Raw genomic sequence first — 27,089 nt, 5'->3', positions numbered from 1 at the left:
GCTGTGTTTTTATCATAATACCCCCTTTATTTAATCTCCCAAATGTGATCCTGTTTCTGTGTGAACAGGTCACTCCCCCCTCGTCTCTGTCATGCAGTCTGGCCTTGCTTTGTGAGATCGAATCGTGCTTTAAACTCTGCATAGTGCACACCATGTTTGCTTCTCGTTGAGAGCGTGATGAATCTCATCCATCCTGAGATGACAGAGCAAGCACAGTATAGAGTGATGGCTCTGTTTCCGACACGTTTACATCTGTTTTCACATCGCCTCAGAATTGGCTGAGTAAATGGAGCATGTTTCCCCAGAGAAGGAGGGTGTATATAGTTAGTGTTTCTGAAGGTTCTGCTGACAGTGAAATTATTGCTGTCTCTTTGCAACTGTATTGGCTCATGTTAACAGCTGTAAAGGTTGTGTAATGGGTGACACATGTAGTAGCACTGTCAGAGCAGGAGTTCATTAGGTTACACCATACATGTTACTTGGGCTCATATTCAACATGTTTGAATTCATATTACTTGGGATTAGAACTTGATAAGAATTCAATATTATTGTTAATCATCTTTCAGTGAATTCCTCGCCTGAGGGTCATATAGTACCATGTTGGAAAAAAAATGAACAGCATTTTCCAAATCAGTGATATCTAACAAACACTGATTTAATATTCACAAAATTATTAATTAGGTTTAAAAAAGCGTTCACAGCTATTTGCTATGTAAAGAGGAGAGTAATCGTGTCCTGGGCGCAGAATAAAGGCACTCTCTCTGTGTGTATTGTAATCCGAGCTTCTCCATTTATTGTACTGACAGACATTTCAACTGCATTAGTGCATTCAAATGCTCATTTAAACGCTCACTTTTAGTGATCTAATGTTGATAGACTAATTTAGACATATCAGGATGTGTTACCTTCATTATAAGGCTCAAATATGTTGTGTGGCTCCTGACAGATTTTTTTGATAGTACAGCTGGTTGCAGACGCCTGGGCTCTGCACTGTGTTCGTAAAGTGGTTATTGTCAGTTACTGACAACACCCACCCTTTGTTTCCCCCCCCATTGTTAACACCGTCAGCTCTCTCAGCACAGTTACCGCTGTTAGCACCATTAGCCGCCAGCTCAGCCACCTCTATGTTGAGAATCCACGTACAGAAAATCTCAGGATAGACTTTGACTCATAGATCTGCCCTGAAAGTTGTATACTGCTCCTTTAAAATGTTTTGTTTTACATTTTTTGTCTTTATAACAGAATTTATTGCACTGAACATCAACTACAACATACTTTTGCCATGTCTTAAGATACACAATACTTTGAAAAAAAATTAATGTCAGTATTAAGATAATGAGTTGAACTGTTTTATCCAGATCCCATGGGGATGTATTTGTTCACCAGATAGCCTCAATGCCAAGGTTAAAGCTTAGTGCTACAGATTTTCTGGTTCCACTCTCTGTCAAAGATCCTTGATTTGAATGATATCATGTATTTCATTGGGTCTTATTACATCTCACTCTGTTATCAGGATTTTTATGTCTTGTTCCTCTTGATATGACAGATAAATTCACTTGGCCTAAGGTCATTTTTCACTTTAATGTCACCAGCTGGATGTGAAATGTCTTTCCTAAAAGAAGGAAATGACTATCAATTTGACTCAGTTTGATTTAAAGAGCAGTAAAAGCCATTTTGCTTTGAGACTGAGACATTCCATATCCATTTTTTAGTGCTATGTTTCATTGTTTGCCTGCCATAACATGCTGTGCATCTGTTATTGCAGTTTCTGCAAGACACACTGGATGCACTCTTCAACATCATGATGGAGAACTCTGACAGTGACACTTTTGATACTCTGGTGTTCGATGCCTTGGTAAGCAAAGAAGCAAACAGCAACAGTAGAAGAATTCATACCAGCAGAGGTTTTCATGCCAGTGGGGATAAACACTTAGATGCATTCACAGCTCAGATGCAAATATAATATGTTGTCAGATCTTTCATATGCTAAACACTTCTTTTGAGTGGCATCTTTGCTCTGTGTCAGCCCTTTTGATTTCTCAAGAGAAACCCGTTTGTCTGCAACAACCTGTATTCTGTTTTAAGCTGTTGCTCCAAACTAAGTGGGTAACAAATCCATTTGTTTTGTTTCGGGATAAAACTGTAAACCATCAAAGCATCTTAAAAATAATCTTCTAATCTTTTCATATGCACTGTGCGTTTTATTTATTTATATCGTAAAGAGTCGTTATTGACTGCACAAGTTTCTAATGTGCAAGAGAAGAAAGGCACAAGCTAGTTTTGTGACAGGATGTGTTTAGAAGTATGCAATGTACATACTTTAACTTCCCCCAAGAATGCTGAGTTTGTGCCAGGGGTACGCCTCAGAGAAAAATGCCTCAACTGGGACGCCTACCTGCATTTCTCTTAGCAACATTGCTGTGCAGTCCACAAGGATTGGGATAGTCACATGTTTTTGTTGTTCTAGCCCTGTACTTCAGTACACTGGATTTAAAAAGAAAAAACTTAACATTGTGGTCGACATGTACGTTTAATAATATGTTAGAATGCATTTCTGGTTATAAAATAGTTGCGATTTCTCCATCTTAAAGGTCCAGTGTGTGGGATTTAGGGAGATGTATATTGGTAGAAATGGTATATAATATTCATAACTGTGTTGTCATGAGTTCATAATTACCCATAACTAATAATCATTTTGTTTTCATCACCTTATAATGAACTGTTTATATCTACATGTGGAGCCCAGAATAGTCAAGTCACGTCCATTTTATTTATAAAGTCCATTATCAAAAATCACAATTTTCCCCAGATGGCTTTACACCATCCAACATCCCTCTGTCCCTGAACCCTCACAGTCACTAAGGAAAAACTTCCCCAAAAACCCTTTTAACAGGGTAGAAAAATCAAACACTGGCTGTAGATGGGGCCTTTTGTGGATTTGTTTTGGCCACCATAGTTCTCTTACACGCTTGTCACACGGGAGAAGTTTCAGTTCTGCAACCTCACCACTAGATTCCTCACACTGGACCTTTAAGTTAGTGTGGATGCTAACTCACTTAAACACTAATTTTAAAACTTAAACATTGTTCAAATATTTTTTCTTTTAAATTCTCAACAGTTGGGTTCCCCTGATAACTCACTAGGTAAACCATGTACCATTACATCTGAATTCTTACTGGAGCAGACACGGCTTGAGTCCTTTGCTGCCTGTCAGCCCCTCTCTCTCCTCTGCCTGTCCTGTCTTTCTTTCACCATCAAAATTTAAAATAAATTAACAATTACAGAGAAGCAGTCGTTGGCAATGAAAGTCTTAAGCCTCAGGCACTCACCAATAGTGCTCATTAAATATCTCTGAAAAATAAAATCATGCAAGGAAAAAAACATCTGAATCGTAGAGCTAAAATGGTGCAAATACGGGTCTAAAACATAAATAAATTAATATAAATTGATGTAGACAGTATTGGAAATTCATAAACTGCATGTAAACAGGAATAAAGTAAATGTAATGAAAATAATAATTATATACAGAATGTAAACAGCAGTAAGCAAGTATGAAAAGGTAAAGTGACAGAAAAATGCATCATTTGACCCTAACCAATTTCACTCCTCCCGCTTAAACCTACCCAATCCAACCAACAAAGGCAATGCGTACAAGCCAATCAGAAGGAGAACAGGGCGGATCATGCCTTCGCTAGCGAGGGAAATGCAAATTGACTTAGGGTATAGTTCCAAGAGGCTTGTTTTACTCTGTATATGTTATATCTGCCTACTACATTGTATACATCTATGTGAAATTTAAATTTTGGGGCTTCAACCTTAAAATTTGTTCGGGGTACTCTGTGTCACACATGAGCACATCAGTCATTGTCTCATTTTACACCCCATGTGCTAGATTACCAAACCCAAACAATATAAAATGTGTGTAATGCAGCACATAAATTGTTCGCTATTGTTTGTAAATAAGAGCTGGACTCATAATTTACACGAGGTAGTGCAGACACGCCGCATCTTATGTGGTATCACTGCTGCATTAATCTGCATGAATTTGTAGCGCCCGGGTAGCATTTCATTCGACTGTTTGTTGAACATTAAAGGTCTCATTTTCCTGCAAGATGGAGCACGGAGAAGGCAAAAAGAAATTGGCCTTTGTTATGTATTAAACCAAGTATTTGTATCCAAAGTGCCGACAAAGTGTCTGGCAGAATCCTATCTACCATGTCATCGCCTAACATTGTGGGGTACATCTCAAAAGAACAGTTTTCTTGTTCAGAGGAAGGAGGTTGAAATTGTGTTGTCGGGGTCTGAGATTATCTGCAGGCTAGCGATTTGATAGAAAATGGTTTTCTGCTCAAATGCAATCTTGTTTAATTTCCCAATCTATTTCAGCATATTGAGTAAGACAGGCAGTTTTTGCTGCTCTCCATTATGAGCCATGTGGTTCACATCTTAATGAATATGTCTTTGCTCTCTGACAGGTGTTCATAATTGGGCTTATAGCTGACAGAAAGTTCCAGCACTTCAACCCTGTTCTGGAGACCTACATTCGAAAGCATTTCAGCGCCACACTGGCGTACACGTGAGTTAATTACCCTCCGTACAAACAGACCAAGGACATTTACAGGAATAAATTATGTCCCATATTGTGATTAGTAGATTTAACAGACTCTGATGATTGTGTTTGTAGGAAGCTGACCAAAGTTCTGAAGAACTATGTGGACAACGCTGAGAAGCTGATGGAGCAGCTGCTAAAGGCCATGAAGGCTCTGGAGTACATCTTCAAATTCATCGTCCGCTCTAGAGTCCTCTTTAACCAGTACGTCCTGATGCACATGCAACACGTACATATTGTGTGACAAAGGCCAGTACATTAATAATAATTTGGATACATTTATTGTCATACAGAAATATTTCATATACAACACGTCTATATTTGCACACATGCATGCAGTCCTACTTTCATTATGCACACTAAGGCCATCAAAAGTACCTATGCTTTCTTGATACCCTATTTAAAATGATACGAGCGTCTTTAATTAATCGTTTCATAGTACTGAAAGTACCGAAGCTATTAAATAACAGATATGAGATCACATTTTCAAACCGAGGCTGCAAAGATGAAACAGCAGACCGACCATGTGAGTGGAGGCGTGTATTCAGTGGCTTTTTCTGTACCAGCACTGTGTGCACATTGTTATTAAAAAAAGGAAACAAGAAAATTGCGTTCAGTCGAGTTCAGATCTCCATCTGGTGGCTGCATTCTGGTGGTCAGAGCTGACCCAGCAACTCCAGACAAATCTTGTTATACCAGCAGACGCACCGCGGAGTGTTCCAGAAGATACAATTTAATTATCAGGATTAATGTATTTTTAATAACTAAAACACAGCCACACATCTTTGATCTATGACATTCATAAATTGGCTTTTTTACAGTATTGAGTTTGTAGTGTACAGAAAGATAACGAAAGTGGGGATTTATTTATCTTGTATCATGACCAATTTCACATAAAATAGTAATTAAAACAGTTGTTCAACAATTTATTAATCATTACAACCACAAGAGATTCTTGAGCATAGTTGTCATAATTGTGCACAAAAAATATCAGGCTGATTGATCCAGTAGTTTGTGAGATTATCTGTGGACAGGCAGATACACACACTCTCTCATGCACACACACACACGCAACCAACGTATGATCCCCACCATTTCACACAATATTTTTTGGTTGTTTCTATAAATATTTTCATGCATCACTTGTTGATTTCTTACTAGTAGTTTGCATTTCTTTCTTGCTCTAGTTGTTTCTTAGATCAGACTTTGTTTCATTAGCTTTCATAATAGAAAATCAATATTATGTGCAGTGTTCTCCGCAGTATGCCACTGCTGTGGAATGAAGTTGAAACTGGTAAAAGTGAATAGTCTTTATGGTGAGGTAATTTATACGGATGTGTTTATAATTGGCTGTGGAGATGTTAGATGGATGATAATGTTGTAGAGCCGCAGAATGAAGCTGTTGGCGGCTGAAGGGCTGATGTATGATCCCGGTCTAATTGAGTGTGCAGAGTTTGATTGGTTTTCCATCCAATGTCTGGAGGACGCTTCGTCCTTTACCTCACATATCACACTACAGCAGTGTCACTCTCATGTAGAGCTGTCCATGTTCACAGTGTGTGTCAAGTTGTTTCTGTCGCAGGATGAACGACAGCTAAACCTTAAAGTGGACCTCCTGTCTGTGTGTTGTCAATGAATCACTCGCTTTGGTTGGTTGCCAGTATCAGTGCTGTTGTTGCCAGGTTAGACTCAGAGTTAGAAATTCTTCAAAGCTGTGAAGCTGCGTTTGTTGAAACCCTTCCTGCAGCTCTGACTAGAAGGTGCCAAGGCTACATCAGCACCTGTTCGGCTTTTCATTGCGAGCCAGTGGAACATTTTTTGTGAAACGGCAGAGGAGATGCCCTAATCACACACTTCCCCCCTGTGACTTGAGACTGGTGTTGCTGTCAGGAGCTCACTCTGCGCCCTGGTGCTGCAGGTGAGAAGCAGCTTTAAGTAATTGTTGTTGTGGGAGCTCTGAGACGGATGCCTCTAATCCTATGATTTCTGTAAGCCCTCAACAGTGACTATCCTGGACCATGTAATACCCGCAGCCCCATGAGAGATTGTAGCACCACAAAACCCTCCTCTCTGGAAGAAAGCCAGTGAAATCTGATGCGGTGGAGCAATCTAAACACTTCACCCCTCTTTGACCTGGCTCCTTCTGCTCCAGTGTGTGTTTTCAAACATTTTCAATTTCTCTCACAAATCCTAATTTTTAATTCATTAAATCTGAGTGCTTGACACACTTAATTACCTTGCAGGGAGCGCAACGTGGCTCAGCTAATACCCAGTTTGTGGAGATTTATGGGCTCTGCAAGTGGGATAAAATGCATTTGCATTTTTGGGGGATTATGGAGGAAACCCTGCTTTGTGTTCCCCATGCACTTAGAAATTGGGGGAAGTCTTTTCTGCAATTGTTCTGTGATCACTGGCTTTTACTCGCTGCAGTCGCTGGGCAGCATTTGCTCCACACCACCAAAGTAACAGATGAGACATCAGTAATACTACATCCCAGACATTATTAGAAATGATTAGAAAGTAACGCCACTAAACCCTTACATGACATTTGCTTTCTGTTCCTCGCATAGTATTCGAGGAGAGCCATTAGCATAGATCATTAATTTTTCTGAAATTTTGTTTCCACATGACAGCAGGCAGGTGCTTCAGGGTCTTGTCATGTTGTTTTAAATGCTAATCTGGCTGGCAGCAAGAGTGATGTCTGTGGCTCTGATCCAGTAATATTTGCATTGATAACACACACGGGCCATTCTGCTGGCTGCTTTTAATGATTTAACAGGGAAGCATCAAACTCTTGTTATTTCCAGTGCGGGTGGGGCTGTTTACACAGGGATGAAACAAACAACAGCCTTGTGATCATCTGCCAATGTAATTCTCTACTTCATCTCCTCCCAGGCTCTATGAGAACAAAGGAGAGGCCGACTTCATGGAGTCCTTGAGGAACCTTTTCACATCCTTTAATGACATGATGAACAGTAATTCAGAGAACACTGGCATGGTGAAGGTAGGCCGACTATCACACAAGTCCAACTGCACACTATCGCTCAAACTAACTCAGTGCCAAGAAAAATGCTGCCGCTGCGTGAATAGTAAATAACTGCTGTTGTGTGAGTAGTAAATAAATCTGCTGTGACTTCTCTTGGATGACATGCTCTGTAATTGGAGATGCATCTGTCTTGTTAGATGTAACTAATACAGCAGCTTATGAGAAATTAATGTTTGGGCTCTGTGTGTTGTTAATGTGATGCCTCTTCTTACTGACAGTCTTTATCTGTTTTCTCCTCCTTTGTCACATCTCTCTGTGCAGATTTTCCTGATCTTTACTGTCATTTGCTCTTTATGTGACCTTGTTAGGGCTGCACATAAAAAAAACCCAAAAAACTATGTATATTATAGAGCATCTCCTATAGGTACTCTCTGGGCATCTATTAAACCCAAAAAAGCTCATCTCTGTTCTTTAAATTGCAAATGTATTTTTTTTACCTTGAAAAAAATCACTTCATGTCCAAAATGGTTCAGATGTAACTTTTACTCATGTAGGATGTATGGATCTATGAATATGCAAAATAGCTCCATCCATTCAGCGCACCTGCTCATCGCACACACAAATTTCTACTTTACTAGATTGTTAAACCACAAATAATGTGTTGATAATGTTAGCTAAACCTTATTCCCCGTCACCATTTTTTGCAGGTTGGATTGAAATTGAAAGTAAGCCTGCAAAATACCAATACGTAGCTTGGCTTCCAGTCTAACACTTTAGCCGCTTTTACACAGAAACCGCACTATAGGGCTGCAACAAACCCCAAAATATTTCTTCTTGGAATTATTCGTTATGTTAACAGCTGCTTTTGAATCTCCCACGGTGGGTTGCACAAATAAACATGTCGTCAAAACGTTACACCCGTGATGCCCAGGATCATGTCTTTCTGGCCTTCTGTTTTACACAAAGGTCATTATGGTGCTGTTACTACTTCCTATCCTGGCCTAGAGGCAAGTCTGTCCCCCCTTTCCGCGACTGTACGTCATTTACAGAACGGCGAGGAGGCATAACGGTGTGATATTCCCGCCTTGAACAGGCAGTGTAAATGCGGCCTGTGTCTATTGGGCATCCACACACAACTGATTTTTATCGAGGACATTCAGTTTTCCCTAACCAATCATTAGACATCAATATAATTTCATGTGTAGCAATGCCAAGATACTGGTTTTGCTGGGGTTTTAAGAGTTGAGCTAAGCAAAGTAGAACAAACTACGATGTTAGGTGATATTGAGAAGACATGCCGATTCTGAACAGCCTTGAGACTAGTCTTGTCTGTAACACTCGCCATTGTTGTTAACACTCCTCATTGATTCCGTTGCACTGCTTGACTACAGTGTTAGTCCTGCTTGTGGCTGTAATTGGTTAGTTTTTCTTTTTTCAACCAAGAAATTGTTTTTTCATTTCATGATGTCAAGGGAGTTTTTCATCTCAAACTAGGATGAGTAAGTGGATTGCACAGTCTAGACCTGAGCAATGGCTCTGATGCCACTTGTTTCAGAACGTTATACTGCTTATTCGCTCATTACTTAACTTGTAACATATATAAAACACCATATGGACCTAATTCTAAGGTTAAGAACTACTAATGTCTACTGGCTGTAGATTCATACAGTATTTACCGCACATTTATGAGCGCTGTATCGATCTTCTCATCGAAATCTCACCAAGAAAGTGAGTAAGTGTATTTACCAAACTATTGAAATATTCCTTGAAGATTAGGGCTAGTCTGGAACCTCAAAATTTTTGTAGTTATTGACCAAAAAGCATCTGCAGCAACAAAAATCAAACATTGAATCATTCAAGGCTTTTCTGTGCAGCCCTAACCTTCCGGATTTTTCTAGCATCCACACATGATGTATATTTGTTCTGTGTTGTTTTCTTTTGTCTGTCTGTACTTATATGTGTGTGTGTGTGTGTGTGTGTGTGTATATCTGTATATGTGTGTTTGTGCTTTTCCTCTCTCTCTGTTTCTCTCTGACCTTGACTGTCCTGTGGCCTGGGGCTCCTCTGGCCTTTAGCTGCTCCTCAAGGTATTTATTTCAATGCCTTGCTCCTTGCGCCTTTAAGCTCTTTTCCATTGTGTTTGCATTTCATTGTCCTTGACCCAAAACTCAGTGACTCCAGATACGAAGCAAGCATATATTTATTTTGCAGAAGCACTCGAAACCACACGTGCGCACACACGTTGATGTGCACACACCTATGCTTTTAGAGATAACATAATCACAGTGAGCATGCACCTTGGCACACCTACAGTAGATCCATGTGCACGCTCAACCATAGGAGAAGCTCAGGAGTCAATTAGGAGTCAGTTGCTGTGTAATTGGGTGAGATATTAGCTTTACTGTCAGTAAATTAAAAACTGATCTTGAGGAACGGGCACGAAAGCGAGGAATCCTGGTTCCTTCCCAAGTCCGCCCTTGTGAAAGCACTGTGACAGGTGGAAGCTAATGAGCAGTCCCATCATACCTCAAGTCTGAATCCTGATGAACATCTGGACAGACCGACACACACAAACACATGGGTGGAAAACTTTGATAAACACACAGTCACACAGTCTCACACACACACACACACACACACACACACACACACACACACACACACACAAACACAAACACAAATGAATGCATGCTTCTGGGACAGGAGCAGGAGGCAGAGCTCCTCTGAGACTTGTTTTGACACTCCACACATCACATCCCTGCACAACAGGTGGGAATTAAGTTGTTGCTGAGAACAAAGTAAAAAAAGAGGTTCTGTTAAAATTGCTTCTTCAAGGAGTAAACAGATGCAGTTGAGCAGAGCCGGGATTTCTAATTGAATCAAAGTCGAACAGCAACTTTTGAAATCCAACTTTCAGTCTCCCTACCCCTTTCTGTCTGCAGAGAGATGTGAGGGTATTGAGTTATGCATAAGTACTAAAAAACTTCTATTGACAGGGTTCCCGCAGATCCTTTAAAGTCTTAAAAGGGATTGAATTCATTAATCTAAAAGTAAGGTCTTTATTGGTATTAAATTGACTTGAGTTATTTCTTTAAAAAGTCTAAAGAATGCTCAGATGTGGAAAGTAGGATTTTATTAATCATTTTTTGCTTTGTAAATCTCAAAATAATTGGTAACATATATTTTTTTGTCAAATAATTTAATAAATGCCTCTTCCTTCATTCATTATGATGGGAATCAAAGTAGTGGAATCTCACATGCAGATTGAGACACACAAAATAGCCCAGAAAACCATCCAGAAATGCCAGATATTCCCTACCTCCTTTGGTAAACTAAATAGATACTTCATGTCTTTCATGTGTTCTAAAAAGGGTTGTTTTTTTTTCAACATTTGACACAAATAATCTAACTAATCCGCCTTGTCATAAACTGTAGGAACCCTGATTTAGAGGCAGGATTTTTTTTGGAAGTCATAACTACATTCATGTTTGAAAAATAAAGCTTCAGACCCGGCACTGTGTTCAGTCTCTGCTCGTGTCTGCAGAGATGTTCAGAAACATCGTCTTCAGACAGAATTTCTAAGTTTTTGTTCACATCATTACATTTACTGAAGTCTGTAACAAAGTATTTTCTCCTCCTTTGAACATTGCTAATTACCTTTCACATATTTTCCGAAATAAACCATGCACAATAACAAACAGTGGATTGCAGCGGGTAATGTTCAGTGTGCTGTATGGCTAATCAACCTCTGTGAGACAGACTGGCACTGCTGCTAATTTGCACAGATGCCGTATAAACACCCCAACCCACCTTGGCCGGCATTTAGCAGCAGGCATTTAGAGAGGGAAGTTTCAGCTTGCTTAATCATTCCCATTATTAATGGATGGCTCTGTAATCAGCCACTGGGTGCACACAACTGATGTCTTTATTATAGTATCGATGGGTAAATGTAGATTGTATCAGGCTGTGTCTATCAAGGTTTCATTACAGAGAGATCTTCCTTTGGTCCCAGTTTATTTATTACGAGTCTTAACTACACCCCCTTGCCCTCAGCTAGACTGAATGAAATAAATGAGGATACTGTTGGAAGGAGTTGATTAAAGTATAGCCACTCATAGTATCATTCAGTTCAAACATTATGTCAAAATGGTCCAGCAAAAACATATTGCTCATCTATAAAAAAATATTCTTGGTCATTAACTGTTTAATTCTTCTAATTTATCACCCTCAGGAGGCAAAATGTGTACTACAGTTTGTACTTAATTATTAAGAGGTACACTATTTTCATTAGTGAAACAGAAAAGGAGGACACAGAATTGGACAGATTTACAATTAACTGCACAAAATACAATGACACTATTCTTACCTTACTTATAATATGGGATGGTTTATCGTACTTATGTCGATCAGTGACTGAATTAATTACTGTGGAGCTGAAAATGACCCAGTAATGGTTTCTTTTATTTTTCTTCTTAAGGGTGCTGCACTGAAGTACATTCCCACCATTGTCAATGATGTCAAGCTGGTCTTTGATCCAAAGGAACTAAGGTAATTTCAACTGTCTTTTCTCATGCTCTGTTACAAATACTAAACTAACATGCACACAGTATTTCACCTTTTGCCCTGATTCAGAAAAAAGACATTGGCCGTCATTTGCAGAACTAATGTATGACTAAAAACTTGGTGTACATTCATTTCCATGCATATATTGATGAACTGTATTCATGTCTTGAAAAAACTCTGAATAATACCAACATAACTCACATGTTGGAAAAGGGCCTTATTTGGTAGATTCAGACTGAAAATGCTGTTTACATGACCCTCACAAAACTCAGAATATTGTCATATTTGGTGTAATAGTGGAAAGTCAGTTTGCATGTAAACATACCCACTGGCACCTGCAATACACAATTATAATGTGAGGGTAAAGTATCCAGTGGCAGAGATGACCTGAGCTCTTTGTGGATTAGTTGTGCTATTTTTTCTTTCTTTCTTTTTTTGGTAAGACTTGACTTTAATTTGCATCTTTCTGTGAGTTCCTCAAATCAAGGGGGTGTTGTTGAAGAGCATCAGGGCAGCACATTAAAGCAAATGTTTGGAAAATGTCTAAATTGCACTTAAATGTCATTTTGCCGGAGAATGAAAGGAGAGATCTTAATTGCTTTTGTTTTTTCGAAGCGTCCACTTAAATTAAAATTTCATGTTTAGATGAATCCCTAACAAGCTGATGGGATATTGTTCTGCTTCAAAGACTTTGTGTCTGGCTCTCCAGGCTGTTTTTATTCAACAACTCAACATTCAGTAGCTGTACTGTGATGGGCAGCGGTTAAACATGCTCAGGTTGCCTTGGAAACCCATCGACTGCTCCCCTCAAGTGTCCATTTCAGTTAATGTTGTCTACCGTGAATGTCATCTGCCACAGCTTAATGCTTGTCTTAATAATAAATGACTTTTGGAGTATCACACGCTGATGTTACGGTGGTACAAAATTATATATTGAACAAAACGGAAACAAAAATGAATCCATCCTTATCACCTGAAAGAGTCTTTCTTAGATTATAGAAGTGATTGGACTGTAAAATTCAAGTGACCAAAACTTAATTTCCATGTATTTTTTGGGCAGCATTCTGAAACTGAGAGGACCTTTCATTTGTGACAAAGGCCTCATGGGTGTTCCCATGATTTTCTGCCCCATTTGAATATTTTTAATTTGTTATGCTATAAGGACACAGCAGAAAAAAAGAGAATGGCCTCATTTATGGAGCTTTATATTTATAAATATATGAAGAAAGCTTCATTAATGTATTCAGTGAAATACTTTTCAGCTGCAAATGAGTCTTTAAAAAACACATATTTCGTTCAGACATTTTATCATCTGTAAATATTTAGTTCAGACTAATATATTCATACATGAGTCACACTGATTTTGTCATGATTGTCTCATAATGAAATTTGCATCTGTACACAGACAGTTGCATCAATAGGACGAACACATGGGGAAAATCAGCAGGTTGCTTCAGACATGAGTGTCTGAGTGTAATGTTTGTCGGTAAAAACAACATTACTCCTTTCCTATGAAATTCAGAATAGAGGTTGTATTAAAAGTATTTTTGTAGAAAGTGGTGGAGCCAAAAGAGGCACACTCGCTGCTTTTTCTTGGGTCCCTTTCAAAATAATTGAATCATTAATCAGAGGCTTTACATGCTGGGTTAAAAAAGGGTGTGTATTTGGGCTGGGTGTCAGTACTAAGTACCAAGTAGTATCGAAAGTCAAGTGATACCTACATTTGATACTACATGCACGCAGTGGGGTCTGATCCCAAATCATGCCGACTCATCCCTGGATCAGCCGACTTTGTGTTGCTGCCATTTCAAAATCGCTCTCCTCCTGGTCAGTTCAACATCTGCCCACAGATACTGCAACAGAGGCTAACGGCTGACACCGAGCTGTTGTTCAACCTTTTAACATTTGTGAGTTAATGTTAGCCATGTGTTGCCATCACTTAGCCCTGTGGCTGTGCGTGTGCAGCTGAGCCGACTCTCAGAACTGCCCTCAGCATGGAGCTCACGCTCCCGCTGCAGCAGCTACATCCAGTACAGTGTGTGTGTGGTGAAGCTGAGCTTGGTGTATTTGAGTTGGCAATTCGGCATGCAGAGATTCCACCAAAAATGTTCAAAATTATGGCTATACTTCTCGCCCTTCCATTATGAGTATCGAATGAAGTACGCTATTGGTATCGGTATAACTTCAAGAGTACCGGTATTATATTTTTAAAACAATATCCAGCCCAAGTGTAAGGTTCTCTACTATGGAAGCATATTGCTGCCATGCCAGGAAAAAAAAAAGTATCTTGTTATAACATGAAAAGTTTCTTGTCCTGACAAGTTATTTCCATGTTCTAACAAGATATTTACTTGTTCTGACTAGGTATTTTCATGTTCTAACAAAAAACTTCTCTTGCTCTAAAAACAAACTTTTCTTGTTCTAATTAAAAAATGTACTTGTTCTTACAAGACATTTTATGTTCTTTCTGTTTTTTAGTAGAAAAATATAATATTTTGATAGAACATAAAAACAAGAAACTGTTCTTTTTCTTTCTGGCGTGGCACTAAAACGCTTCTGTACTCTACAGCCGAGAACATAGGGAGAAATGAATACACTTTTTTGAAATGAAATCACAAGTTAATTTTCACACAACAAAGGCCACATATTTGATGATTGAGACAAGTGTTTACAGCATCATCTAGTTCCCAGAATAATCAAAGAACGTGAGATGAGATTCTGACAAGATCTGTCCACCTCCGCTTAATCACATGTCTGAGTCGAAACCTCACATTATTTCAACAAATATTTTAATCTTATGAAACACTCTTGACACTGGGATCTATTTTTATGACAGCACATGTAGTGCAGCAATGTATTTTTCCAGACCTTGAAATGTGCTTTGCCTGTTCATTTGCAAGCACTCAGCAAGAAGCCCCTTCCATTTGCCCATGTACAGCAACTGGGCAGCAGCCATTCCCATAGCAGATTCTGGGCCACACAGGACCGCCGATCCTCGCCTCTGGCCTCGGCTCCGCTCTACTACTATCGCAGCCACAGTGAAGGGAGGTCTTTTGTCACAGGTGGAAGACAGTCTTTCAGTCCATTCATCCTGTCTACCAGGCACAGTCTCTCCTTTAAGCTCTCACAGCTTCTTAGAGTGATATTTTTTTTCTTCGTTCTCGATTTATTTCAGGATGTCCTTCTCAGTATGTGATGCAGATTCTGATTCATTTCACTTGAATCAAAGTTTTTATTCATAATTGTGCTTTAATTATAAGGCACACTCAACAATTGGGATTTTTAAGATAACTGATGACTTCCCCCGCACTGCCTTCCTGTAGTGTGCAGTCAAAGCATCGATATGCTGTCCAGCTATATTGTGAAGGGCAGCAAAACACAAATTTGGCATGTCTGTGGTGTTGGAGAGACCTTTTGGATGGCTATCAGGAAATTTTGATTGAATTATTGGGTCACACCTGTCCTGTTTGACAGTTCCAATAGAGTAAATGATAAATAGTGCCATCTTTACTGTAATTTTAGAGGAATCAACATGAGAAAAGCCTTTGATTTTAGCTCTAATTGTGAAAGCTGTGGTTCTTATGAACCATTCACTTACCTATAAATCACAGGCCTGGCTTTTTTTTTATGCCTGAGCAAAGGTGGCATCAGCTGTTCCTGTTGTTGGGGCAAACCTGGCTGAGCGTCTGAGCTGGAGGCGACTAAATTGAAGCCTTGGGGGTGGGGAGTGTTTCATCCCCTGCCAGAACCTTTTTTCTCCTCCTTGAGCCTCAGCTTGCCAGCACAACAAGCATCTGGCCTCTTCATTGAGGAGAAAACTGTCGGCTTTATGTGTGTGCATGAATGCAGATTTATCTTTCAGGTTCTGAATTGTTACATATATACAGTTTGATCTTGGGCTACATGTTAGTTGTGTTAAAAAAAGCATAATAAAAATATGTATTTGAATAGTATGCACTAGAATATAAGGCAGTATAGAACTAGAAATCCTTCAGCTTTGTGAAGAGAGAAGCAACATTTAAAGTCTAGCGAAGCCATTGAAGGTGAAGGCCACAAACACCCACACAGGTGTTTTCACTTATCTGGGCTGATTAGACTCTTCTCAGGACTGTGTGGGTGTCCAGACGGTGCTTGATCGACATTTCTTTGACTCCGCTGTTAGTTTTGTTAAACCTTTTGGGAAATTTAGACTTTCATTTTTCGAGTATATAAAGTCTTGAGATCTTAGCAAGTGTCTTGCATAAAAAAAAGGTCAAATTAGCCAACATGAGGTGTGGACCGTATGAATGAAATCCTTCATTCAGGTACATATAATTTCACGAAAACTTCCTGGCTCAAGATCAACTCTTAAGATGTTTTGTACAGCTTTCAGCCTCATCTTGTGGCCTTCATCAGCACAGGGAGTCTGCTCAGTTGTTGTCATGGTCATCTACCAATCGTAAGGAAGGTTGGTGATTCAGTCCCTGCAGTCTGCATGTTGAAATGTTCCTTGGGCGAGAATCCGAATCCTACATTTCTTGTGTGCTTGTGTTGTAAAGTACAACACAAGTGGTCTTTAAGGTTAGAAAAGTGTTGTAAAACTCCTGTCTGTTAACCATCTAAGTGGTCACACACTGGATGATCTTCACGCAGGTCAGTGAAACATCCTGGCACTGACCATTTTTTTGAGTTAGCCAGGTTCATGGAGCTCAGTCTCATCCTGCCTGTAAGGCATTAGAAGATGCAAGCACGACCATTATCGTTTATAGTTTAAATTTTTTTTCTAATACCTTTCATAAAAAATAATAATCATTAAGTTCTCCTCATTTAAATGATAGCCCGACACTAACATTTTTGTCCTGTAAACAATTGAACATACATTTTGTCAAGCATTATTTTTAGCTTGTCAACATCTCATCTTCATCATTTAAAATAAGGTAGTTGACAAACAATTTTTCACCATAATTGTCGGTAGCAGAATTAACGCAGCACTACTGCAATGCAATGCAGTAACAATGTTTTCAACAAACATGACGGACAGCTGCGTAATCTCAGTAAAGCTTCAATAAATGACAAGTTACAGATTTTCCTTTGCTAGACGCAATATATGGAAGAAATTATGCTCATCATCAGGTATTGCATGTGTTAGTCATGCTGAGGTTGGCACAGGTTACTATAGTGACATGCTTCCAACTATCAAGGAGGCTCTCAGAAAGTGACGTGATAATTACAGCTCAGGTTGCCAGAAACACACACAGTACTGTTGAACTATCATACGATATTGGGTGGGTAGTGCAGAGTGTGTGATCTGATTTCAGTACATGTGCTGATGAAGGACATGAGATGTGGATGAAAGCTCCATGAAAAACGTCTAGTAAGAGACTTTGTGTTGAGATTTTATTGTCAAATTAGTATTTGCAAAGTCAATAATAGACCTTTTAGCTCAAGTTATATCTAATATTTCATTACTTTAGCAATAGCAATATATTTTGTGATATAGCACATTCTCTGGATTTAGTCAATTCAGTCAATTAGTCATTTAGTCAAGATCTTTTATAATAAAAAAAACAAACAGATGAATAAATATGTGAAGAAATACCTGAGAAATTAAGAAAAATCATCACGTAAAACTTCTGTGAAACAATCACGGTCCTTGTTATTGATTTGCCACATTGACCTCTATCCTCTAATACACTGATAGATATCTCTGGTGGCAAGCTTTTCTCGTAGTTTATCCCACGCTAGTTCCTCTGGGTCCATTGACAAATCTCTGTTGTCTCATATTGTCATTTCCTCCAGCCCTTGCCAGAATATCTGAAAAGTACCTGTGTGGGTGTTTGGGGCCTTTAATTGCGTTTTGGATGATTGCTCGTGATGGGAAGCAGTCAAGCAGCCCAAGATGCCTGATCAGTCTGACCTTTTGTCTTTATTGTCCTCCTTCTGTCTCCGTAGCAAGCTGTTCACCGAGTTCATCCTGAAGGTTCCTCTGGGTCGCCTGGTGAAACAGAAGCTAGACTGTCTGATTGACATTGTCCACAGTGATCTCTTTGCTCATCACGGTAAGAACACACTCTCACACACACACACACACACACACTAACACACTCAGACACACACACACACACACACACACACACTAACACACTCAGAGACACACACACACACACACACACACAAACACAAACTGTACTCACAGTTATTCAGTGCATGCACCTTCACTCATGGTGCAATAATATAAGCAATCACACACACCACCTGCCTCCTCTTGCCAGCTCTGTTTTTAGCCCACACTAAAGGTCATTGGCGAGGCGTAGTGGAAATCCCTATTGTTATTTAAGATAGTTAAGCAATCCCACTGCTAAAATCACCAGAGCTTGTCTGTATTAGAATATCAGTATTCCCATCTGCCCTGTCTTCAAGTCTTAGCCAGTCATTCCCTCTGTATTTTACTGTTTAATCCTTTTTTTGTATTTATCAGGCGTCCTTTCACTTTCTTTGCCCTCCTACCTTTAGCACCTTTGGAACCATCCACATTTTTGTCACCCCTCCGTTTGGGGTACCTAGCACACAGATCAGGTACTGAAAGGTGGAGCTATAAACACTGCAGCCCTTTCATTGGTCAGTAGAGAATCAACACTCTGTGCTCAGGGCTGAGCTCTGGCTGGTTTAACCACTGCTCATACCATGACAAATTTTTCATAAATCAGTAAACTATAACTAAAATGAGAGGATGTTTTGCAGCCTTTAGCAGCAGCAGCCAGAGACTGACAAGAAAATACTTAAACTTACTGCGCTGACTGCTGGCATTTTTTAAAGTGGAACTTTCACTTTTTATGTTACTCAATGCCTGAGTTGACAATGTTAATTCATCAACACACCTTAAATTTCGATAGGACAACTTAAACCACTTCATCTGTTTTTATTGATTTTCTTGGGTGACATACATTTCAAGTAATGAGTGGATCTTTAAGCTTTAAAAAAAAAAAAGTATATTAATAACAACCAGATTGTGTGAACTATATTCTAATCCTCACTTGGAGAAAAAAAACTTGGCAGAGCGTTGTCTTCCAGGTATGCTTCACCAGCACTAAACCCCTGCTCTTGCCCATGGATGTATTAAAGAAAGTCTGGATTTAACCATAGAGGTGGGGCCTCGTTCATTCCTATGAGAGCTGCTCATTGGCACATGAAGCAAAAAGAGCTTTTTTTCCTGGAAAAAATAATCTTGCGACTCTTTTAGATTTACCACAAGTTATCAAACTGGATGGCTTAATCTAGATAGTAAAAGGAGTCGTTTTGTGGGTTTTGATGCTCACAAAACATTATTTACTGATTTACAGATGTCTCTTTCAAGATGTAAGTCAATGGGGAAAAGTCATTCTGGGCCAGTGGGCATCACATGACCGGCCCTGACAGTGTAATTCCACTTTTGGCCACTATATAAAATTTGCATCAGAGCCTGGCGCACCTACCAGGGACTTGGTCTTGCTTGACAAGGAGTCAATACACAAACCAGCTATTTATACATATCCCATAGAGAGAGAGAGATACTTTTACTCTAGCCTGCTCTTTTTTATTCTGAAAATGTCACAGTGCAGCCCTGTTCTGTGGACAATAAATGGGGTGAAGACTTTATCATGGCTCAACAAGGAAACACAGTGAGTGCTGCTGGCCGGAGCAGCCAGTGATAACAACCCTGACCACATGCAAGAGTACTGTCTGTGGTGGAAACACTAAACAGATCTAGGTACCTGTTTGCAAGTATTACTTTTGGTTCTAAAGGTACTATACTGAAAGCTTTTGGGGGAAACTCTGCTTAATATCATACAAATTCACACTTTCGCAGTACACATGAGCACTACACTATTGTGTATTTTGGGCATTGTTGTAGTAGCCAACATACAAATATGAACTGCAGGGATGTTGATGACTAGTCCAGCCTCTACTCCCCGCAGCCAGGCTAGCCTGCGGCATCCTACAAATAGGGCCTTGTCCCAATGACGGTTGAGGGGCCAAACATTTTTGCTAGAGGCAGCAGCCCTCTGGGGTCATGTTAGGTTAGGTCCTAATTTAGAGACAAATGCACTAACACACACACACATACTGTCCTGTGGTGGTAAATTAAATGCAGAGTTCCCTAACCCAATGAAATAGCAACAGTGATTTAATGCGGCTGGCAGGACATGCCTCAGAGCGCTAGGCTAACGTAAAACAAGTGGACAACAATTATCCACTTGCATGGCTGCTCTCCGCCTCTGTCATCAGTAGCATGTTCAGTTCAGCTTAAATGTAAAGAAAAGACATTATGAAATTTAAGTTTGGACAAGGTGTGAAGGCACATTTGTATTAATGAAAAATCCAGCCTGATATTGAACATAGTGTATACGTCTCAGCCTTAAACTTAAAGGGACACTTTGCTGTTTTTCAAGCAGCTTTTTATCATAACAATGTGAGTAGCCTGTGTAAATGAACTATGGTATACTTCCCTCCATTTCACCAGCGCCTCGATCTTCCCATTCATTTGCTTGCAAAACTCAGTCAGATGATTGCTGGCTCTTGTGCTGTTGCTCTATGTATTGTACTTCCTTATTTTGGATGCCCACAGTCACCATGGACACAACAAGTGTAGAAGCAGATCAACAGTTAGCCATCCTCCTTTTCTCTCTCAAACTCAGACCAAAATCTCACCAAACAGTTAAAACAAGTAGTGCTGAATGTAAACCAAAATTCCATTACTGTATTACCTTTTTGTTGCCTAAAATGTCTTCAGTCAGAAACACATTTTAGGGCAATGTTTGGCTGTAATACAAGAGTTTGTGACCATGAAGTGGGCGCCAGACTGTTTCTTGTATTGTGGAAATGGTGGAAGAATAAAAACGGATCAAACGGTAAAACTAAGTAGTGCTGATCAAAGATTCTGTAACTGTGTTGCCTATTTCTCGCCTACAGTGCTTTCAGAAACATATTTTCGTGCATTATTTAACTGTAATATGAGATGGTTTGTTACCAGCCGGCTGCTTTTTTGTCTTCCAAAGGGGAACTCACATCATCAGCAGGAACATTTATTGGTCCAGTGTGGCACAGTGCTTTTAGTTGTAGGTTTTCTACCTCTTAACAGGGTTCCCATAGTCACGGAAAACCTGGAAATCTTGTCCATGAAAATGTGTAGGAACCCCTTTCTTAAGCAATAGTGAATGCCACATCCCATATTCTCAGTTTTCTCATTTCATCTTGCACTGATTTTAAAAGTATTTGCGTCTTTCTACTGCACAGGCACCCAAAAAACATCTTTCCAGCAGTGAAATACTTCTCTAATGATCCAGTCCTGTTATATTTTAGCCACATAGAGTTGCCTAATTGGTAGTTTGGTGAGTTTCGTGAGAAACTATCGAAGGGGAATGCTCAGTGTGTGGTGCTCTGGTCATTACTATTGATCTGTTGGTGTAATTGTGCACAGGCAAGCCTCCCTGATGCTTGCGAATGGCCTGCTGATCAGCTGGAGGACTCGTTGTTGTGATGTAGATATAGGCTACCTGCTGCTCAGTTCTCACAACAGCTCCACACACTGGTGCTTCCAGTAGCCGATTAGGTGCATGCGTGTTTTTAAACTGTGCAAACCAGTGATGGAGAAGGCCTAACTGCCAAGTGAAATCATCCTTTCGACATCGCAATCAAGCTGAGCTCTACTTTGGAGATGTTTTACTACAGATAATGATCACTGCGATGAGGAAATGACTCAGCCAGGCAGCTTTTTAAGGTAGTCTAATCAGCTGTAGTGAGTGCACATGCTCTTGGGACTCATCGTTAGATGCATCCTGATCCCCAGGTGGTCCCTGAAAGGTTCCCTTGGCAGCCAATCCCAGAGTGAAATGTACTGGAATGTGTGGAGCCAAATGAAAGGCACCAACCTGGGTGCTCATACCTTTACTGGGAGTTTCTTAGCACCACACGCTCCATATTAAACACTGAATGTGTTCACTGTTCGTAGTGTTTTCTTTCCTGAAGGCTGCACAATGATTAACATATTAGCTGTTTTTGTGTAAAAGCACGTCTTAAATTAGTATTTTCCGGTCCCCGATGGGCTTATTTCTGCTCAAAATGTCGACTTTAGACAATAAGATGACATCCCTTTCTCCCTGGGTTTCATCTATATGTTTGAAATTGAAATGCTGCGCTGGATGTGATTGGTATGCATCTGCAATTCCCTGCTGCAGATGGAAACTTAATGAAGTCAGAAAAGAGGGAAGTTTTTTGTGTCTTTTTATTCATTTCTGAGCCATAACTTTGTGTCACCTTAACTGTTTATGATATAAAAGGAGAGAGCGGGGATGGGCGCATAAATCACTTGCAAATGGGCTCATTGGAAGAGAACAAATATGTCAGCTGCTCTCCTGGTCTGTGTTAAAGGGGAAAATCACTGTAGCGTCTAAAATCTGTTTGCGCTGGAAGTTTGAGGAGAGCGCACATGGACTAGCTTGATAGTTCCACTCTGCTTGTCCCACTCCCCGCCCTGCTACTAGTGTGTGTTGTACATATACATGCACAGTGAGTGTGCGTGTATATGTAAGCTCACGTGTCTATGTCCATTTATGTGCAGTGTGTGTTATTACCTGTGTGTATTTTTAGAGGAGGAGGCACAAAGGGAATGAGGGCCCTGTGAAAACAAGGTATTAAACACTCCACACAATGTTAGACGCCCTCAGATACGAGATTTGCTTTTGTGTTCAAATCCTTGAAGATTACAAAGCACACAGCTTGGCTTTTAGCGGTTATCAGGCAGATAGCTTGGTGCTGTACCACACACCAAAAATAAAAACGGCAGACATGGTTGTCACTTTGTGTCAGGGCGAGCCAACACGCGACAGGGCAAACTCTTTACATCCATAATATTCCTTTTTTAAGATTTCCAATGGACGTTATATGTGAGTAATGGCTGTAATGTGGCAGACTGTTCACAACACTGCCTTCAGACATCTGAGGCTGTTCACTAATGATTTGTGGAGCTTTTTCAGATGTTTAGACAGAGCATTTGTCCACGCTCTAAACTCTGTCGATGCATGTTTGGGTAGAGCCTCTGAGGAGGGCTGGGTTATTGTTAACTGGGCTCTAGGGGTGGCAGAGTCGACAGGTCCAATACTTTGGAGCAAAGTAAAAAATCTTGACAACTACTGGATAAACTCAGAGAAATCTTTCTAACTTTGCTGATTCTGTGAGCTTTCGTCAATTTCTCCTTGAGACAGTTGTTTTTGTTAAATTTTCTAGTTAACATCTAAACTAAATTTTACAAGATCATACTGACAGCACGATCATCATGATAACATTTTAATTTATCCTCGCCCAATATTAAATTTTTACTCAGCTTGAACACATCATTGACCTATGCTAAGCTTGAGCATTGACCTAAACTAACAACATAAATATATGGTTTTAGTGTTGTTTTTTAATTCCTTGCAAATGTCGCCGGCTTCATCTTGATGCTTTTTGATTTTCTTATTTTTACATGAACAGTTTTGAAGCAACTTTGTGTATAACTCCATTTTTAATATGATTGGAGAAATGATTTATGATTCGAACCCCATATTTAGTTCATATACTCTATTCAAGTACTTCCTGGTAATTATTTTTGAATTACTGTTATTAAAAGCCATTCAAAAGAAGTCCAGCAGCTTTGTGAGATTTCCTAGATTGCTAGGAGAGAACCATTGTGTAATTGATGCACTAATCAATGTCTGAGTCATTAAAAATTAAATTTTAAATTCTCCAGGAGTCTTTATTTGTTAAATTGCTAGTTACTACGCAATGCAGTCATTACCCTTTTATCACAGAGCCTCATCATGGTCTCCATGTGGGTTTATGGCGTATTGTTAATTCCAGTAATACTGACAGTGAAATGCAAACGGCTTCTGAAGACATGAAGGCATTCACCTCAGTCAAAAAACATGTAGCTCCTTTAGGAAACACTGAAATGATTCATGTTTAATTCCTCTGGGAATTGTTTATGAAGAGGTCATTGTAGTTCATGCTATTCATTATGGGTTACATCCTGCTGTTTATCAATTGGCCCTGAGCAGTATTGACAGTTGGCAAAGCTTTCTCTGTGTGTACGCGTGCGTGGTGTGCGTGGTGTGTTTTCATGAGTAATGAAGTTTTATTTTGTCCCAGCTGATTGGCTTATTAAAGCTGTAACGTTCTCCGTGAAGCAGAGAGATTGTATTGATTGTGAATTGAAATCTATTGCTGGGTGGCCCTTTGGTGCGTCAGCTTCTCCACCCTTTCATTACAAAGATTGTTATTTGAAGAGTAGTTGTCCCTGCAGGCTGCCACTGTATCAGTGATGATTTCACTCACTGCGCTTTTGTTCTCGTTCTTTTCTTTTAATACGACATTAATATCAATACTTGTCTCTGTCAGCTCACTGCATTGGGCCTTTGAAAGGTGTTTTTTATTTTTAACGTCTTTTCTTTTCCTTTCTTGCATAGGGGTTATCAATTTATATTCCCCCCACAAATCCAAAAGATATTCACTTAACTCCCTCACCAATACCCCTCCATCATTTTATTGGACCAACCTAACTCCAGTATTTGTCCCCAGGCTTTAAATACGACCCCCACACGCATTCACAAATACCCCAAGATTGGAATCAGAAAGTTTAATATAAAATATGATAATTTTGAAGCCGTCTGCCTTAGGTTTACCTTCCATGAGAATACTCTCTGGCTTATCTCTGCTGTCCTCCATGTCCGATTGCCAGCCAAGTTCTCTACCCTCTGCATATGGAAATTCACTTTTTGATGTTACCGTCTACAGCAGTTGAACTCTTTCTGTGTGGTTGCATTAATTGTAACTTTCACTGTAACATAGTTAGGAAGAAAGTTGTTGTCTTTTGCTGCTCTGACTTGCTACTTAAGAAGTTAGGTTGCACAATTAATCAAATATTAATTTCATTCCCGATTTTAGCTTCCCACAATCGAATGAAAATGACCAACTTTGATATATTAACATTTAAAATGTGTTCTCCAGTCATAGAAAACTGCACATCAAATCAAACACTGTCAGGTATCAAGTCTTGGTTTCCTTTTTCTGGGGCTCTTGTTTTGCTGGTCGTGCACCTGCTGTGGATAAAAAAAACCTCTCTGAATGTTGCGTCTGCAGTCCAGAGTAGAAGAGTTACATACAAAAGAGCAGACGGACAAAAGAAAATCACATATCTGGAGCAGAGAGTAAAGAGCTAGCCCCCTGAAATGGGTCATCATCTCTTGTTTGAGTTCGAATTTAGGGCAAGTGATGTTAAGCAAAAACAAAAGCGCAAGAGTGCATGAAACATGCCCGCCCGCAAAGCAGTACAACTTCTAGGGATGCAATACAGCTTCTCATGGCTGATAACGATAAGATAACATTTTTGTATTTTTAAAAAGAGGTTTATAATTTGTAGTTTATTTACACCTGAGGATAAGAAAGGCTAAGATGTAGAGAGAAAATATGGATGATTTATCTCAGTTGACTGCAGGTCTCGGACTGATGATTCAAATCTTCAACTTTCAGGGGGCAGCCCTAATAATTAAATTTTCTGAATCCTATATAGTGATGAATATCCTATTATTGGCCACTGAACAGTTGGTCCTGGCCTATTCAGGAATGTAACACAGTGTGACAGCGAGAGCAGTGCTTGTGAAATGATTTTATCTCTAAAACCAATCAATGAATGTGATTGTAATCGTGGTCCCAATATTTGTCAAAATAATAGTGATCATTATGTTGGCCATAGTTTAAAGGGGACATAAAGTATGTAATTTTCTATCATCTATAGAAAATTAAAGTTTTATTCAACATGTTCATACTTTTCTTTTTCAAAATGACAAGGTTTGACATTAACAGCAGTACAACTACTGCTGTTACCGATTGGGGCTGTAGAGGCATTGATTCATGAAAAACAATAATTATACATTTTAAGAGCACCACAGCAATGGGCAATATTGGACAGGAATCAATTTAGCTAGATTTTTTTTCAAGATATGATCAACTTACATGCGGAGTCACTAGGTGGTCTGGTAATTGTTTATCATTGGCTGTGCTCTGAAAATGTTAATTGCTCTAACTGGCTTTTGTTCCAAAATTCATGCTGTTCCATTGTAACTATTCTAAATCATTTGGGGAGATTTTACCACATTCTGTTCAGTTAATAAATGCATTCTGTATATTGCTTTAATTTAATCCTACGAGCTGTAAGGAAGCCATCAGCAGGCTGCGTGCGTCTTCATCGACAGTGTGTCGACGACATATGCCGTGTGTGCGATCCATCATCTGCTCCGTGTGTTTTGAGCGGTTCTGAATGTGTGTATTTGCCCGTGTCCCTGCAGACTGCCGTGAGATCCTCCTGCCGCTGATGACAGACCAGCTGAAGTTCCACCTGGAGAAGCGTGAGGAGCCGAAGGCTTGCTGCCAGCTGCTAAGTGACATACTGGAGGTGCTCTACAGGAAGGATGTGGTGAGAAACACGACTCTTCAGCTTTCTGTACTTTTGTTTCCCTCTGGGATAAATAGCAGCATAACAAGGGGATCCGGGAGTCCCTCCATAAAGAAAGAGCACGCTTCCACTGTGATTATTTTACTGAATAGCTACTAATCAGTGTGCTGTTCTTAATTTATTTTATTGCCCTGCTTGCCCTGAAAGGAGCACATTTTACAGCACCGTTAATTTACTAACCTGTAGAGTTGGCTGTGCTCAGTAATTCATTGCTCAGTGTGGCTAGAGGCCATCTTCAACACAAATGAATGTGCTCCAAGAATATGGTGATGTGCTCCATGGTAAAGCAGAGCCAGAATACCTTATAGCAATGCCGTCTACATCATAGTTCCCAACCTTTTCCTTTAAGGGACCCCCTTTTTTCCATTGAATAAACAGCTGACCATCGAATAAGTGACATAATTTATGGACAACAACTGATAAAATGT

At 39.7% G+C, this 27,089-nt stretch overlaps 1 protein-coding gene across 3 annotated transcripts in view; it reads left to right on the top strand.

The window, feature by feature from the left end:
• Positions 1 to 27,089, top strand: part of dock1 (dedicator of cytokinesis 1) — a 243,654-nt gene that overhangs the window by 70,393 nt on the left and 146,172 nt on the right. For all 3 annotated transcript variants that reach the window (XM_042508037.2, XM_088070341.1, XM_088070340.1), the window contains exons 20-26: positions 1,766 to 1,855; positions 4,476 to 4,576; positions 4,685 to 4,813; positions 7,505 to 7,613; positions 12,073 to 12,143; positions 18,090 to 18,196; positions 26,495 to 26,622. In XM_042508037.2, coding sequence (XP_042363971.1) covers positions 1,766 to 1,855; positions 4,476 to 4,576; positions 4,685 to 4,813; positions 7,505 to 7,613; positions 12,073 to 12,143; positions 18,090 to 18,196; positions 26,495 to 26,622 — 735 coding nt within the window. The remainder of the gene's footprint in view (positions 1 to 1,765; positions 1,856 to 4,475; positions 4,577 to 4,684; positions 4,814 to 7,504; positions 7,614 to 12,072; positions 12,144 to 18,089; positions 18,197 to 26,494; positions 26,623 to 27,089) is intronic.

The sequence above is a fragment of the Plectropomus leopardus genome, chromosome 19, assembly GCF_026936395.1.
Source record: "Plectropomus leopardus strain MGB_pleo_1.0 chromosome 19, ASM2693639v1, whole genome shotgun sequence".
NCBI classification, from domain to species: domain Eukaryota; kingdom Metazoa; phylum Chordata; class Actinopteri; order Perciformes; family Serranidae; genus Plectropomus; species Plectropomus leopardus.
The sequence above is the reverse complement of the archived record's forward strand: the minus strand, read 5'-3'. Positions and strand labels throughout refer to the sequence as shown.